This window comes from Leptosomus discolor, chromosome Z, assembly GCF_034619465.1.
Source record: "Leptosomus discolor isolate bLepDis1 chromosome Z, bLepDis1.hap2, whole genome shotgun sequence".
NCBI classification, from domain to species: domain Eukaryota; kingdom Metazoa; phylum Chordata; class Aves; order Leptosomiformes; family Leptosomidae; genus Leptosomus; species Leptosomus discolor.
The window spans coordinates 93393910-93410711 of NC_141419.1; the positions used below are offsets into that span (position 1 = coordinate 93393910).

Consider the following 16802-nt stretch of genomic DNA (forward strand, 5'->3'; position numbering starts at 1 on the left):
TGACGTTTTCTTTGCAAGGTTTTTGCTTGGAGGGGAAAAAAAATAGCTAGCTAGTGTCTGAAATTGCCGAAGCCATCACGGTTGATTATTTAGGTATTAATTTTACTATATTTCTTTTCGTGAAATGCAGAGGTCCATTGTTCAGCAGGCAATATTTCGCTCGATGGCACTGCCGATGCCTGTGGAGCTTTCTGGGTGTATCCTGGCACGTGCGGGAGAGGAAGGTTTTACGTTAAAGGAGAAGGAAACGTCTGTGGTGCTTTAAAACTGTTTTAAACCTGCAGTGGGCTCCGGTGGTCGGGCGAGTATCCAGCTGCGTGTAAAACGGTGTGCTCCGCCAAAGGAGAGCTTTGCTTAGCGTGCGGGTGTTCTTGTTTACAGCCCTGCACCAATAATACCGCTTTCGGTATTCAAAAAAAAAGTCCTTAAACAAATAGCCAGTTTTCAGTGTTATTTGAAGGCTATTGTTTCTAAACCACAGTAAACACTGTTCTTTTATGTCTCACTGTATGAAACTGTAGAATTCCCTTCTAATTAGAAATCAGTCAGGTTATATAATATATATATAAATGCAGGCTATGTATTAATATTTTTTGTTACTTTTCTGTTTTAGGCGAGAGTTTCTATTGCTTGTAGCAATAACATTTAATGCCGTGAGCACTTTTACGTGTCCGTAGCATTTAACCATAGAACTTGGTTTCAAATCTTACCATTCTGAAAACTGCTCTGATACGAATGAATTTTACAAACGCGTTTACAAATGTTTGTTAATGAACACGCACGTTTGAAACGCTGCACGCAGGGTTCTCTCAATACCACGCGTGTCCGTGGAGGCGGTGAGGTTCCTGACTTTCTCTTACATTACATGAAGGCAGACAGACGTTACCTGTTTTATACAGCAGTTTTAATTTCCTTAGGTTTAAAGAGTGAATGATTGCCAGGTGTTGAGGAGGGTGTTAACGGAGAAATACGTGCAAACTGGATTAGTACTGTTGTTTGTCTGCACTTCAGTTGTCTGTTGGGGTGTGGCAGAAGAAACCGGGGTGTTCCACCTTCCCGGAGAACCTCCGGAGCGCTGTTGTAGTAAGTGTAGACTTACAGAAGCCGAGCGAGCACGGTGCTTCAGCGAGTCATTTCCATCTCGCGATTACATCCTTAGCTGTCATCAAGATTAGTATGGCTCTCTGTCCGCAGAGCACTGAATAAATGAACGTATCAGCATGTAGCCTTGAGGAGCCCAATGCAATTTTCATCATGATAAATTGCATAATAAGCGAGAAAGTGTTTGCTTATTAATCCATAACAAGATTTAGATTGAAAATGGCCTGTTACATTCATGACAGATACAGTACCGACTGCCGACAGACGAAGATGGAAAGAAACAGAGCAGCAGCGTGTGCAGGGGGTTAAGTGTGCATCTTACCCTCCCGGTGCCCTGCTGAGCTGCCCCTTTTTGTGCCTGATTTACCGTGCACACAATAACAGCGCGCAGCTGCCTGGCTTCTCTCCCTGATGTTAAGAACATTTTGTGAAAGAGCTTTTATGTCAAGATTCTCTTAAAAAAAAAAAAAAAAAAATCCCTTCACATTTATTGACCAAAAAATATAGCAGTGTTTTTCTTTTTTCCCTTCTGAATTAAATAAACATGAGCTGTTATCCGAAACTCTGGTATTTGTAACTCCTCCACTCTCCCAGTTCATCCCAGTCCCCAAAGGTTATACTGTGCTAGCCTGCCAGGCCGAATGAAACTCCTCAGTTGTGAGGATTAAGAGTATTTTTCTAGCGTTTATTAGGCTTTGATTTCTTGGCATGGATGACGGTAGGGATCATTGCTGTCCATTATTTTTGCTCTTTGAATTACAAGCTAATGTTTGATATAGATTATGATATAATACACCAAAATTAGCAAATTGTATTCTAATTGATCCGTATGTTTTTATATCTGCGTGTGTGTACTAAAATAATTAGGCTAAATCTCTTTAGTTTTGAATGTGTTTAGTGGAAAACTTTACTATACTTTCATATTCTTACGGATTCTAGCTGTGGAGCTGTAGGATACATGGTAGGGACATCCCTAGTTTTCAAGCACGATGGAACATTTTTAGAACATAGCCTAAACAATTGCTGACATTGAGGGTTTTAAAGGGAAAATGCAAGCTGGGTACTCGGTCCCAAGATGATGTGGCAAGCTGCCGCGCGCTGCCGCTACAGAAATTATTTGAACCTGGAAACCGCAGGGATTTGTGTCTGTGTCGGCTCTGGCTTAGACCTTGGATTCCAGGAGGCTGGAGCTCAGCTAGGTGGGCTGCAGCTGTGTCACACGAAGGGCAGTGGTCCGTCGGCACCCACAGCCTCTTGTGGAGGCCGAGGAAGAGGAGGAGGAGGAGGAGCACGAGCACCACCCCACTCGCCGGCTTTATGCCGCGGGGGGAGTTTGGTTCCTTTGTTCAGCCGTCACTTCGAGGCTGCCCGTATACACAAGAGTGGTTTTGAGGTGTATTGGTGTAGAGGTTTCTGTGAAATGAGGTGGGATATACCCGTCTTCCCTTTCTGCCCTTCCACTGACCTCAGAGCACCGAAGTGAAGTCTCCAGCCAGGGAGAGAACAGGGGCTGAGTGCCCCTTTTGCCGAATAGCGGCTTGCCCTGGAAGGTGAGGTGGCCTCGTCTACACCTTTCAGCAGACCCTGTGGAGTCACGTCCTCTGTGAGCTGCCCCTTGGGTCTCTGTGCGACCGGATGGGTCAGCGCTCGGCTTCCTTCTTTGGGTCTAGTTAGAAAAAGAGGGATTAATCACAGTCATTACCTTTTATGTTGGAATGTCACATTCTTAGTCCCGCAAAGTTTTTACCTGGTGTGGCTTTATGGAAGTCAAGAAGTGTAGAGATTGGATTGCCACATTTGCTGTTCATCGGCATCGAAGCCTTTTCTGTCTGCCTTTTCCTAGGTATGACCTACAGCTCTTCCCAGGTCGCTTGTTCTTGTCTGCTTGTTTTAAGAATCAGCTTTTGAAATGCATCTTCCTTGTTTATTTTTTTTTCAGATAATGAAGTACATAAACATTACTCTGAAGTTGCGATAACTTATGCTAAACATGTAAACAAGATCTCTGTTTAAAAAGTCTGTATTTCGTTGCAAACATTGTTCAAATAGCGTATTGGTTCCCAAAAAACTCCAGGTGTTCAGCTAACTGGCGTGGGGGAAGTTGGTGATGGATTTGGGAAAACAACATCATTCCCTGGTGATGCAGGATACTGGCCACTGAGAACCAGCCTAGAAATAAGCCAAAAGGCATAAATCAAACTCACAAGTAAGTACAGGAATAAATCCAAGGTTTTTTACTGCTCTTTGCAGGCAGAATATTGTCCCTGGTGTTAAAGGCATGCGTCACAGGGCAAGCTGCATCCATTTTGTCTGTAAGGCCTACAGAAGGGGTTCCTCAGACGTCCGTTTCCAGCGCGGTGGGAAGTCGGGGGGCAGGATGAGGCCAGCCACGAGGGACAGCACATGCTGCGGCTCTTGTTGGGCGTACAGGAGCCCTACAACTCATCAATACAAGAACAGAAGTCTGGGTGTGAAAGCCGGCGTTTCCCTCTGTACGTTAGTTTTGCATCTGCTTTGGTTTTGTTCTGGGTTTGGCGCGGTGTGCCTGCCCCGTCGCGCAGGGCTTTCCTCCGACCGAGGCCGTGCGGAGCAGCTGGCCCAGCCCCAGGAGGGGGTTAATCTCTGCCCACATACTACCACTGCTGAGCCATGCTAATGAATTAACAAAAAGCCTGTTGCTTTTCAGGAAAATGCACGCTTTACCAAGCACTCTGTAAGGAGAAATACTGCTGGCAGAAACAGGAAGGCTTTTGGAGAAAAAAGTAGCGAGGCGCTGGGGGCTTGATTGCTTTCGGGAGATAATGAGCCCCTCTGAAAGCCTGACTTTGATACCTCCTTCGTCCTGGTTCGTCACTTTTGTCTGTAACATCCGTACAGGATTTTTTTAAGTTACATTCAAATATGGTTTTACAAGTAAAAGGCCGATGAGGACATCTTTGCTGTTGCAGAGACTTTATTGGTTTTCAAATTCAGCAGTTTTAATGCATACAATGGTGGTGAGGGATGGGGAAGAAAATCATAATGAATTTTGGTTTGTATTTATGGGAATTCAGGTCTGTAAAACGGTGATTGATCCATACCTCATCTTGTTGTTACTCTGGAAAAATGGTTAATTTGGCAGAGAATGCTTTAACCACCCTGAAGCTCTTTGTGCAAAGTATTCAGTTTGTAAGCTTTCTCGATATTAAATCGGATATTGCATATAGAATTATTTTTGAAGACACTCAAAGAGAATTTGTTTTCCTCTATAGACACCTCCCTCTCTCTCAAAAACTAGAACAAATAAAGTAAGTAATGGAACTGTTCGGTTACCCCACGCTGCCTAAATCTTCAACAAAACCATAGACTTTGCCATAAGCTGGTTGGGTTTGTAATCTTCTGTTGCTCTTTACCAAAAAAATTCAGCCGAAGAGCACAGAGGAGGAGGAGCCTCTTTGATTAGAGCCCGAGGGGAGATTTTCAGTGCATCTGAGGAAGTGCCATGTCACACTTATTTTCTCTTTGCCCATGTGGTCTCTTGTGGAAGTCTTGGGAGGAAAAAACCTGCCTTTTGTGCTCTCCATCCTGGCTCTGAAAATACAGATTTCCTCCTGTCTCCCTTCCAAATAATGTCATTGTGAAGTCTGAGATAGGACACATCAGAATAACTTCTGTTGAAGATAAATGATTTTTCTGGTTTAGCCCAAAAGAAGAGAAGCTCTCAAACGTTAATGTCACGCAGTGAATAGACAGATTGATCCAAATATTTCTGAACAAGGGAACTGATGCTTTTGCTTGCGATTTTGGGTACTGCGGGTTTGGACTTCACATGGGCTTTGTGGCGTGGCACGACGGAAACGCTGGTGCTGTATTGTTGGGGGGGGTTGGTGCACCTGGAGCGTAAGACACGTGTGTCGTGATTTCCACATCTTTGGGGTTGTTTCGGTTTCTCCTCTCCCTCGTGTATTTTCAGAGCAGGTTGTCTCCAACTCTTAGTTTTCAGAGCAGAGTGAACTTTGTTGACCCTGATAAAGCAGGTTGTACCACTTTGGAAGCCCACAGAGGTGCTAAAGGGACAGAAGGGTGGAACGATTGTACTGTTCTCCACGACGCTGCTTCTATTTTCTGTGGCTTGCTTGCCACAAAGGTTGCTGGCAGCTTTCTGGCCGTCTGGAGGATCTTCTAAGGTGTAAGCAAGGGCTAAGCCAACCAGCCCAGTGGGGCAGGAGGAACAGAGAGATCTTCTGGCCCTTTGGCTCTGCCCAGCAGCACCTGAAGTGGTGCGGGCAGGCTGGGGATGTGGAGCAGCGCGTTCCCATTCGGCCCTTCGAGTACCATCAGCCGTGTCGCCCGAACGCAGTAATCCTCTGGCAGCGGCGGATGGGCGAAGGCTGCAGGAGGAGAGGGGTCTGGCTGTGGTGGCTGTCGGCGCAGAGCTGGCGCTCCGTCCTCACCGCGCTGTGCGTTGTCATGAGCCGTGACTTGCCCCACTGGGACAGCCCCTGCATTTGCCAATGCAAGGTATTCTTCTGAAACTGCAGATCCTAGATAAGATTATTTCGCTGGACTAGTACTCATTTTGTTGAAGGCGTTTTTATCTCAGGTACATCTGTCGAAGCATTAAGCCGTCTGAAATCGCATTGATAGCAGAGAAGGCTGCAGACATTATCTTTCTTCATGTAATAAAACTATCGTGTGTGTTAACGTGCACTCGAATGGCACGGATGCTTTACTGAAAAGCTTCGCTTTTATTAACAGTTAGCACGAGCGTATACTTGTAATACAACCGGTGGCGGTGTCGGAATGGCTTTAAACCTCGGTGCCTCCGGGGTGGCCAGCCAGCGCCGTTCCCTTCCACGGGTTCGGGAGCAGCAGCCTGTGCAGTGAGGGAGGAGCCGCTCCCGCTCTGAGCCTCGGAGACAGCGACTGCTGCTCGTGGTCGTGTGCAGAAAAGGGATTCATTGCCACTGAAAAGGGGTAAACCTGTGTAAGTTGCTTAAAGGTTAATGCTTTTCTTTTTTCTAAGTAAAAAGTGAAGAGAAAGTGTAGCTGAGGAGGGCTTCCAGTGCATTCTCAAACACAGCTTTTCATTAGCAAAATCCATGGAGAATGGCCACATCCTCGAATGGTGAACTGATGCCAGGAATGAGCAGTAGAAACTATCTTTCTTTTGGTTTGTCTTTTTCTTTTTTTTTTTTAAAAAACAAAAACAAAACAAACAAACAAACAAAAAAACCCACCACAAACCAAAGCAAAGAAAAACAACCACCAAACCAGGGCTACTGCTTGGTGGAAGGGTCGTCCTCGCAGCAGGATTGATCAGGCTGTATATTCTAGGAAAACTTTAAAGTGTTGTAGAGCTGGCAGCCTGGTTGGTGGTGGCTCCTTCCGTGCTGCAATAGCCACATCGGAGAAAGTTCCCTTTGTGGGATAGGCTGAATGTTTTGGGTTAATCCCAACACACACTGGTTCCCAGGTGTTCCCCCTGCTTCTGTAAAAGCCCGGTTCCATATCAGAGCATGGTCACCCCTCATTTCCCCGTGGCTCTAACCCACTGTTTCTCTCTGCTGCCGTTCTCCCTTGCTGACACCCCCTCTCCCAGGAGCCCTGTGTCCCTGCAGGGCTTCGACACCAGCCCCGAGACACTGCTCCTCTAATCCGTAGCCCTCGCTGCCCGAGCGCCTTTCAGTGCCGCTGAATTCTGCGCTCCTGCTTTTAGGCACGGAGCAGATGTGTCTCTGTGTCTTGGTTTGGTTTACGAAAGGCACCGAGCCGTTCGCCCGGAGAGGTACGTGTGCTGTGGGCCCGTGGGTGGGGGCGCAGGAAGGGCCTGCAGAGCTGCCGGGTACCGAGCAACCCGCCTGACGGCACTGGGCTCTGCTGTGCCCTGCACGACAGGGATAGTTTGAGTAGGGCAGCTTTACGAAAGGAAGCTTCCAGACAAAAATCAGCCCGTGTGTCAGGTGCGTGTGCTCTCAATTACCAAATACCAAAACTAAAACGTTTTGCTTAATGTAGCTGTTGGGTGCTCGCTGCCTTAATTGTTTCTTGCATTTATCTCGTCGTAGCAAATAAAAGCATTGTGTATGGAAAATTCAGATGCCAGTTATTCCCTTACTGTTATTCGAAAAATTGCAGTTAAAACCTCAGCGTTAGAAATTCTAAAGAGCTTTTGCCCGATTTCAGTCCTTAGGAAGCATAAGGTCTGGGGCTGCCTGTCATCTCGTCGTGCTGCTGCGACTGAGTCACGCGGCAAAGAAAATCAAACCAAACAGATTTGGTGGGTTTCGTTCTTCAAGAAGCTTCTGGCTTTTCTCTCCTGTAACCAGTGCTTAGCTGAATTAAGAAGAATTACTGTGAGCAGGGTATTTTTCAGCCTGCGTTTAAAATGTTGTAGAAGAATAAACCATAAATTCTCGGGAAGGCATTCTGTGTTTGCCTTGTCCTCAGTTGGGTGATATGTATTCAGCACATACAGATAATTTGTTAACAAGGCCTTTTTAACACTTTGGACAGATGCACATACTGTTTTCAATCTTCATGGTTAATTATTCGATTTTGTATTTGATGATAGAACACCCTGACTCCTAATCACTGCTCATTGTTGGAAGTCCATTATATTCTAACTGTTTGAGTGCTCCCGTTGACCTTGAACTGACATTATAAGCTGTTTCTAATCTTTTCACTCTATATTTCTAATGCTCCTTTTCTTTCTCCCCTCTTTGTCTGGTGCCCGTTTAGCATCACAATGGGGCTGCCCCTGAGCCCGGCCGCCGACTCTGCCCGCTCGGCGCGGCACGCTCTCTCCCTCATCGCCACCGCCAGACCACCCGCCTTCATCACCACCATCGCCAAGGAGGTGAGCGGCGCCCGTCGGCTCGGCGGCAGCAGCTTTGCCTGCCGGCCTTGCACAGAGCCGGAGAACCAGAGTCCCTCCCTTCCTCCCAACAGCGGGAAACAGCAAGCGTAGTGTTTGTGCTCCTGCAGACACCCAGATCACCCACAGTTTGTGACAGGAGCGGCGTTTAACCGGGTCCGACGAGTTGTGTCCGGCTGGGTGTGTGGCATCCCGGTGATATAAACTGCCAGCAGCAGTGTGTAAAATCCTGCTCGCTTTAGACAATGCAGCCGCGACCCCATTAAGTGTGAATTAAACCGGAGTGGAGGCTTAGCCGTGGGGTTTGGAGGGTGAGGAGGAAGGGACGCTGCTGTGAGGTCGGTGTAGGCTGGGCACGGTCTGTGTGAGGGTCGTCTGAGCGAAGCCAGAGACAGCGTGGGGGATGGGCGGGGGTCAGTGGCCAGCCAGAAACAGCCAGCTGTAAGCAGCCGTCTCATGCCTGAAGAAAGATGTACAAGTATGTGGAAATAATGTAATCAAGACCCAGTCATTTCCTTACCTTGACCTTTCGTTTTATGAGATTCAGAATTACTTAAAGCAGGTGAGCCCTCGTTTAAAAACTACGTCAAGGATAACCGTTAGTGGCTCTGCTGGCGGGTGGGGGAGAAATAATCCCTGGTTCTCAGAGTAAAGCAGAGCATTCCGCACAGTACAGGGTTTCTTCATGTCACACACGCCTGTAACCGTAAGCACAGATGGAGAATATTTAGAGAGTCCGTGTCTCCCCCTGTAACCCGGCTCTTTGGCAGGTGCACAGGCACACTGCCCTCGCAGCGAACACGCAGTCTCAGCAGAATATTCACACCACCACGCTTGCTCGGGCTAAAGGAGAGATCTTGAGAGTCATCGAGATACTTATTGAGAAGATGCCTACCGACGTTGTGGACCTTCTCGTGGAGGTAAGGCTGTTCTGCCGTCTCTGCCTGTGGGGTTGATGCGACACTGAATAACGTGTTGGCCTCGAGTCAAATCGTAGAATTTCTTTCTGGGTGGACCATAAACTTTTTTGCGTGTAAGAGGATTTGTTTCATACCACCCAGCTCATTTTTCGAACTTTAAAAGCTTAAATTGCATTGAATTGTGTTGTTGGAGGAAAAAACCCAAGGAAGAGAGTTTGCTGGGGATAGGGGTGTGCTCATCACACCAGTACTCGGGCACACTGGGGGCTCACACAGGTGTTTTTATCTGTTGCGTTGGTTGGTGCCGACAAATATTGCTGAAGCAGGTGAGGTTACAGGTTTGTAACTTTGATACCAATGCCCGAGGCCTTTTCCGCACCAGAGCTGCTTACAGAGCTTCAATAGCTTGTTTTACCAGTAGTTTGTTGGTTTACAACTGGTTTTGGGCACTCTGAGTGGTTCCAGTTGCCAGTATATCATATGCAAGACAGTTCTTGTTTGGTTTATCCCAACTGTATTTTAAAATTGTGTATCAAAGATGCAGTTGGGCACAGAAATTCTCTGGGTTTGCCTATTAGAACTTTTATTATGAAACATAAAATTCAGTATGTCAAATGATTTTTTTTAACTTTTGTTTCCAAGGTTATGGACATCATCATGTATTGCCTCGAAGGATCTTTAGTTAAGAAGAAGGGTCTACAGGAATGCTTTCCAGCCATCTGCAGGTGAGCTCTTCCTCCAAGAATACTGTGAAGTAAATTGTGGGGTCACCAGCAGTCTGTATTTCTTACTTAGGAGGGAAACAATCTTTTACATGATGCTTGCCCCTTAAAACAGCAAATGTGAAGAGTGTTTTTAGCTCGCCTGTAAACGGAGGTGGTAAGAAATAGGGAGTACTAAATGCCTTTCTGGAGCAGAGCCCTGCTTTCGCTGCCCCGCGGCTGTCTCCCAGGCGTCCTGCAAGGGGCAGGTCGTGCTCCAAAATTGTTATTCTGGGCAGCGAGATGCACCCTCGCCCTCGTGGTAGGAAGCTGCCCTCTCCCCTGGTTTTAGAAACATTTTGGGGATGCTCGCACTGAGCACGAGAGATTCAGTGGAAATTAAACCTCACGAAGCGTGGAGAGCGCGGCTGGTCACCAAGAGCTGCCCCGCATTCGCGGCGGTGGAGGTGGCGTTGGCAGCCTTTGAGACTCTCCCTCCGTGGTGACACAGGCAGCTCGGTAAAACAGCAAGTAGGAACGTGCTCAAAAGCGAAGGGAAAGAGAAGCGCGGTGGCCGTCCTGCGCTGGCGGCGTCGGTGACTGGGCGGTTCGGAGGGCGCCAGGGCGCACGAGTGGCGGTTCAGCCGCCGGCTCCTGCCACCCTGCGCCGGGAGTTCAGCGTCGTCCGTCGTCGTCGTCTTGGGCTGGTGCTGCTTCGCTCCGAACATGGTGCTTTCAGATTGTAAAACGTGATTTATGAAATGGGAACACTTACGGTATCTTTAGACTGTGATAAATATCCCAGTGATACTATTGAACTGGTACGACCAATAAATTGTAATAATCATGTCGACCATTACATTTTAATTTAATAAGCTATTAAAATATTGAGTAGTTTCAAGAAAAGAACAATTATCCTGTTGACAGGTGGGACACTGATAGAGGTAATCTTCCTCCTTCTGGTACTTTAAAAGGCTTACCTTAAAATATAAATGCAAGGGTAAGTGGGAATTAGTGCAAAAAATCTCCCTCTTCCTGTTGTATTTTTATAGTGATACGTTATCTTAAATTTGTTAAATTACTAGTAATATTTCCTAATCTACGTAGTTATAGCCATTGTAAAAATGATGCAGCACCCCACCGACGTGATCATTCAGCCCAGTGGAAATTTTCACCAGATTTTAGCAAATCTCTGGCGAGATTCCAAGTGGAAGCACTTTGACATAATCCTATTGTTAATTCTTTCAATTTCCCACTGCTCTTCCTGCCGTACTGCTGCATGTGCCCCCCTGCTGTGGCAGAATCATTCGGGTGTCTCGGTGCCCAGCTCTCCCTCTCGGAGGACGTCACGCGAGTCCCTTGCTCGTGGCTGTAACAGCAAATGTTTGTGGGTGCCTCTGCGGTCTCTCGGAAGCGCCGCTCCTGTTTCAGCAGAACATTAAACCCAGGGCTGGGAGCAGCAGTGCGCTGGGTTGAAGTACCTGATTATCATTCCTCTCGGGTTTTCAGCTTTTTTTTACTGCTGTACAAATGTAGCAGTCGTGCTGCTAATTGCTGTGAGCGTGACTCAGTCCTGATGGGTGGTGATGAGATAGATCCATCGCTGGGGATATTTTTGGGTATCATGTCTTACAGCATATGGTTATGGTGTCTGTTTGTTTTTCCCCAGAGTGTTATTCTTTATAGAGGATCGTACTGCCTTTTGGCGTGCTCTATGCAAACCCATTTCTTACCAAAATAAAATAAGTATTCCGAAGTACAATGCAATGAATATGCAATATTTCCAAATTTCTTTGAAATTCAAAGGGTAATGTTGAAGGCTGCAAAATTCTGTTTGATGTGAGCGTTTTCCAGATTCAGCAGTTGCATTGCAGCCGAGTGGTCCCCGATGGACTCTGCTTGGTCAGGTCACGTATTTAGTACAGGCTGCTGAGTTAAAGCGGGCTGTGTAACGGCACGGTCTGCGTAACGGCACGGTCTCATGCGGGAAGACAGATTAAATTTAAACCAACAAGTGTTTTATATGGCTTTTTACTAGGGAGTAGTCTTGCGGGAAGAGTGAGAATTTCAAGGATTAGGCAAAGCAAGGCTGTACCCCAGAATTTTATGCCTTGATTATTTCTAGGATTTTGGAGAGTGTGACTGAAGGAATCGGAGTCCATCAGCTGGAGGTGCTGTTGTGGTAATGCTCAAGGGAGCCTGAAGCCTCATTCTGTAGAAGGGAAAATAAAAAGAATGAAATGCGAAATAGGACTGGAGAATATCAAAATTACGATTCAGAACCCTTCTGGCTATTGCAAGATACTGGTGTTTGAAATTAAGATTTAATTGAGCTGCAATGTTAATCAACAAATTCTTCTTAATGAACATTTAACATTCCATTTTTGTGCTGTTTTTAACTTAGAATGTTAATTAAAAAAAAAAAAAAGTTTTATAATCCCTGAGATACTTCAGCAGTCACTACTTCAGGTTTTAAACCAGTTGGTGGGCTTTCGCTGCACCACCGTGTTGTTGCTGGTGGCTTCTCCAGCCCCAGCCCGAGCCCCAGCCCGAGCCCCAGCCCGAGCCCCAGCCCGAGCCCCAGCCAGCCCAGCAGCCCCGTTTCCCAGCATGCTTGCTGGTGTTTGGGGGAAGAAGAAAGATCCTTTTCCTACTAAGTCCTGCAGCGTGGCGTCGGGGCGGTCAGCCCCCGGCGCAATGCCCCGCTCTCGCTCAGCTCGCCGCGTCTTCCCCCGCATCGCCTGGCTGCCGACCGGCATTGCGGCGGAGCTGGAGGCGCGCGCGGAAGGGGCTGGTGAGGGCGAGGGGATCGCGGGAGCACCCGGTTTTCATTTGGGAAAGGCAGGAGGGTTAGTTGGCACCCGCAGTAGCGGCAGGGTCCTTTCGGCCCCAGCAGAGTTCCTCCGGAGCTGGCAGCAGGGGTCTGCAGCCGGCAGCGCGTTCCCTGCAGGGCGGTGAGGGGCAGCACCCAGAGCAGAGTCTCCGTTAAGATGCGCCCGCTGGGCTTGCCAAACTGGACTTGGAACGTGGTCTAAATACGTGCTGGCATGTCATTCACTGCTGAACCCGGCCATGGAGAGGATTGGAAAGGGGTGCAGAGGGTTAAGGTGTTTAAATCTGTTCATGGTTGTAACAGTGCTAAGCTAACTAGAAGATAAAGAATGAGGCTAGAGAGCTGACAACTGAATGTCCGTTTAAGGAGTAATTTTTTTTTTTTGAAATTAAACTCAAAAACATCTATTTCCTTGAAGCTTTTTTCCCTCAAACCCTCTGTTGTTATGTAGTCTGATGGATTCGTCTTTTCATAGAAAAATACTGACTCAGCGCTCTGTCTAAATGGGCATTTAAATGCAGTAAGGAGAGAAATGCTGTTTGCTTACATATAATGGTACGTGATACTCTTTCTAAATCCATTGGAGGAGACAAGTGGACTGTGCCCATTCAGTTGTGTCATAGAATTAGTGGGGATATCAAACATTTTGTATAGGAACTTTCTCTTGTAGTCCATTTCACTTGTAATCATCGAGCAGCGTGTGGGCTTTTATAAGTTTGTGTATAAAACCGGAGTTTCCTGGTTATATAAAATAGCCTTAAAAATATAAAGAGCCTTAAAAAACCACGTTCGCCTGGGGTGCCACTTCAGCTGTGCCGGTGTTCGCAGTTTGGCACGAAATGGCGAAGCATGCGAGCGCTCTCTCGTCACAGTCCCACGCCTTGTTCACCGTGTGCCGCGGGCGCCTGTTGCCCGCTGCATTGTCCCTTTCCTTTTTTCTCATGACTGCCTCCTCCTCCCTGGCGATTTACCAACGGCTTTTGGTTTTTTCCTAAGTGCTCCTTTTTGTCTTCTTAATAATAAATGAGAAACTATTATTATTATTATTATTATTCAATAATAAATAAGCTGTGTGGCCGCCACTGACCAAAGGAATACGAAAAGCAGATTGATGAGGCAGATGCTGGCTGCAAAAGCAAGTAGCAGCGATGGTGGTGGCCTGGGAATATTTCCATATCTCAAGAACAGGAGCGTTAAAAAGCTGCCCATCATCCTACTGGCACGCTTTGGGAAGGGAGGGTTCTGTGCTGGCCACAGCCCGTGGCAGCGTGGGGTCGCACGGCTGGTGGCTCGTGGGCTTTCAGGCAGGTCTTGGCTCTAGGGGTTGGCCATGTGGGTAGAGTAAGAGGTAGAAAAGGGAATAACTGGCGTAGCCTGAGTAGGTTTTGTCTTTGTCTTGCCCTCTCGGGTGAGAGTTGTCAGGTCTGCCGTGGTCAGCGCCTTCCCTTTGGTCTCGCTCGAAGTCGCCTCCATCGCCCGGGTGCAGCACCGCCTGGGCCGGTGCGGCCGGCGGGCCTGGCCCGAGGCACCGGCCGGGGGGTGGCACCTTGACCGCAGCACTGGGGACGGGGAAGGGCAAGGGAAGGGGTTTTGGGGAGGGGACCCTGCAAGGCCAAGAGCACAACTGCGGGCGGGGAGCCGGGGAGGGCTGGTGGCATGGCAGGCGTCCTCGAGGGTGGAGGGACAGGGATATCCGCGCAAGTGCAGCTCAGCTGCTGGGGCTTGCCCTTTCTCCTGCACAGCAACGAGCGATTTTCTCCCCCCCGCCCCCATCCCGCTTTTTTCTCTGTAACACCGTGTCTCACGATGTTTTTCTTTGCAACTGCCACCCTGCACTGCAGAAACAAGTGTCTCCTACCTCTGTGAAAGCAGTTGCTATGGCACTCTGGGAATCCTGGAGAACAAGGAGGTGGATCATTGTAGGATTTGTGGTTCGAAGCCATAAATACAGTCAGCAACGTATTTTTATAGACTCATTCTAGAAATCTCTGGAAGACTTGGTTACAGTAAAATTTAACTAAAATTAAAATTTAACTGAAATGCAGTCAGCAGTTCTCACAGGTCTGCTCTCCCTGTTAGAAGAAAGGCACAATGATATTCCCAAAGGTTTGAATTTGAAATTAGGATTTTGACTCTTGTGTTTCAAGGTGTAGAAATTCCTTGAATTTTGAGATTGTTTGCATGCAAATCGATGCCATACAGTCACAGTGGGTGTTGAGGACTATCACAGGCTTCTTGGTTCCTTTTTCACCTGAAGGATGGTATCGGACTAAAGAGCCTTTGATGATTTTTCTTTTTTTTTTTTTTTTTTTTAATGACGATCAAAAATTTATGAGTTTGCGTATTTTTCCCTAAGCTTTCTCTCATTCTTTCTTGTTTGATTTTTCAAGAAGTGCTCTGAAATCGTTCTGGGGTTGGATTGTCTGGGTTAACCGTTTGACGTCCAGCCTTGTTGTGGTGTTCCACTGTAAACAAGATATGCACGTGGACATTCGGGGACCTGGTGGTCATCAGACAGATTATTCCCAAACTCAGTAGAAGTGTTGAACGCTGTGTAATAAAAATAAATAAATCTGATCCGATTCTGCGGTAACGTGTCCAACATCAGTGGCTTTGTTTGCTGAATGCCAAGCGTGAAAACTGGCAGCTGGTGGATTTTTAAATCAAATCTCTGTTCTAGCACTAATGTTAATTACCCAGTGGCATTGCAAATTAATTTTAACCTCATGCAGGCAGATCAGATCTCACCTGTTACTTGTTGTAATGTTCAATTCAGGTTCTACATGGTCAGCTATTACGAGCGGAGTCACAGAATAGCAGTGGGAGCTCGCCATGGTTCAGTGGCCCTCTACGACATCCGGACTGGGAAATGTCAGGTAAATAAATCATTGTGACTTCCTCCCCGTAAAGTGTGGAAGTTATTGAAAGGAAAGAGCAGCGAGCTCTGCATCAGTTGACATGCTGAGCTGCTGGAACATTATGGATAATGCTGAGGGGATCAATAGTTTAATGAAGGACTCGAAGTATATAGAGCCCTACTGTCTTCATTCACTGGCCCTGAATGGGTGCCACAGATGGGTTAATAATGGAAGCCTGAAGTTAGGTGATACCCCTGCTCTGGAATAAATGAAAAATCTGATTTTTAAAAGTTAGGGTTTATAGCAGCATACTTAACCTGCTATAGAAGTGACAGAGAAAATCCACCGAGGTTTTTCTTTTTCCTTTTCTCTACAAAATGCCATGATGCTTACGTTGGAGGTATTTACAGTTTTCTGATCTTAAATACGATACATGTTTTCTTACCAGTGACCTAAAAGAGGATATACTTGAGGGTAATGTTGGAGTGAGTGCTTGGAATTAAAGATGTTTAAATGACAAATTATTTGCCTTACCTTTTCGGAAAAGTTGATTGGTAACATTCTTCATTATTCCTTGTACTATATGATCAGCCATTCTTTCGTATTGAATTTTGATGGTCTTTATGTAAAGCTTGGATAAAATAGCTGTATTTTTAATCTGCCGTGTTCTCTTTGTGTGTGTGTAAATATAATTTTTTTGTTGTTTCTAAAAGCTGTTATCTTTAGTCCTTACAGAATGAGCATTACAGGGAAGGTAGCACCGATTTCTTCCTGCTAGATCTGCAGTATCACTCATACTGCGCTGGCAGAACCACAGGCTTAAATCCACAGGGCTGTTCATTGTCTGTTCTGAAATTCTGGGGGTTGTTTTGCAAATCTAGTAGCTGACAACGTTGTACCTTCCGGTATTTTATGTTTAGACAGCCCATGGAAGCTAAGACGGACGAGTTGTTTTATAAATAGCTGTGTAATGCAGGTAAATAGGAAAGGTGGGCTGCTCTGTCCTGTTTAGCTTAAGTCATTCGGATCATGACTTATTAATTTAACTGCAAAACGGGTCCAGAAGAGCTGCTGTGTATCGATACCCTGATGTCACCAGGCACCCTTGCCACCCTGCAGTCCTAGCCGAGGTGATCACCGTGCCGTGCGTGCCTCTCTTTCCAAATACGTTTCCTTGACGGGCTGCGCGAGGAGCCAGCGCGTGTGACGCGCCTCTCTGCCCCGCTGTGGGGCAGCGGCGTGAGGCAGCAGCTGGACACCTCCTGCTGACCGCAGTCCCTTTCCTGGGCATCGCTGGGCTGGAAATGGAGGCTGCGAGTCCGGATAAGTCTGGGAGGTCTCGGCATCTCGAGCTGACAGCTAATTGCTGAGGCTGGGGGAGAGGTGAGGAGCAGAGCTGTGCACCTCCTTACGCCTCTGTTTTCAGAGCACGAGGAGGGTGCTGGCAAGACCCGTCCTTCCGTTTAGCAGCGGCATTTAACCAGGCCCGTCGTCCTGGCGTGTTTAACTTTGCCTCGTTCTGCCTTCAGCCGC

General features: G+C 47.1%; 1 protein-coding gene across 2 annotated transcripts in view; it reads left to right on the forward strand.

The window, feature by feature from the left end:
- Positions 1–16802, forward strand: part of WDR7 (WD repeat domain 7) — a 121864-nt gene that overhangs the window by 79871 nt on the left and 25191 nt on the right. For both annotated transcript variants that reach the window (XM_086480375.1, XM_086480376.1), the window contains 4 exons: positions 7822–7939; positions 8728–8877; positions 9520–9602; positions 15188–15287. In XM_086480375.1, coding sequence (XP_086336501.1) covers positions 7822–7939; positions 8728–8877; positions 9520–9602; positions 15188–15287 — 451 coding nt within the window. The remainder of the gene's footprint in view (positions 1–7821; positions 7940–8727; positions 8878–9519; positions 9603–15187; positions 15288–16802) is intronic.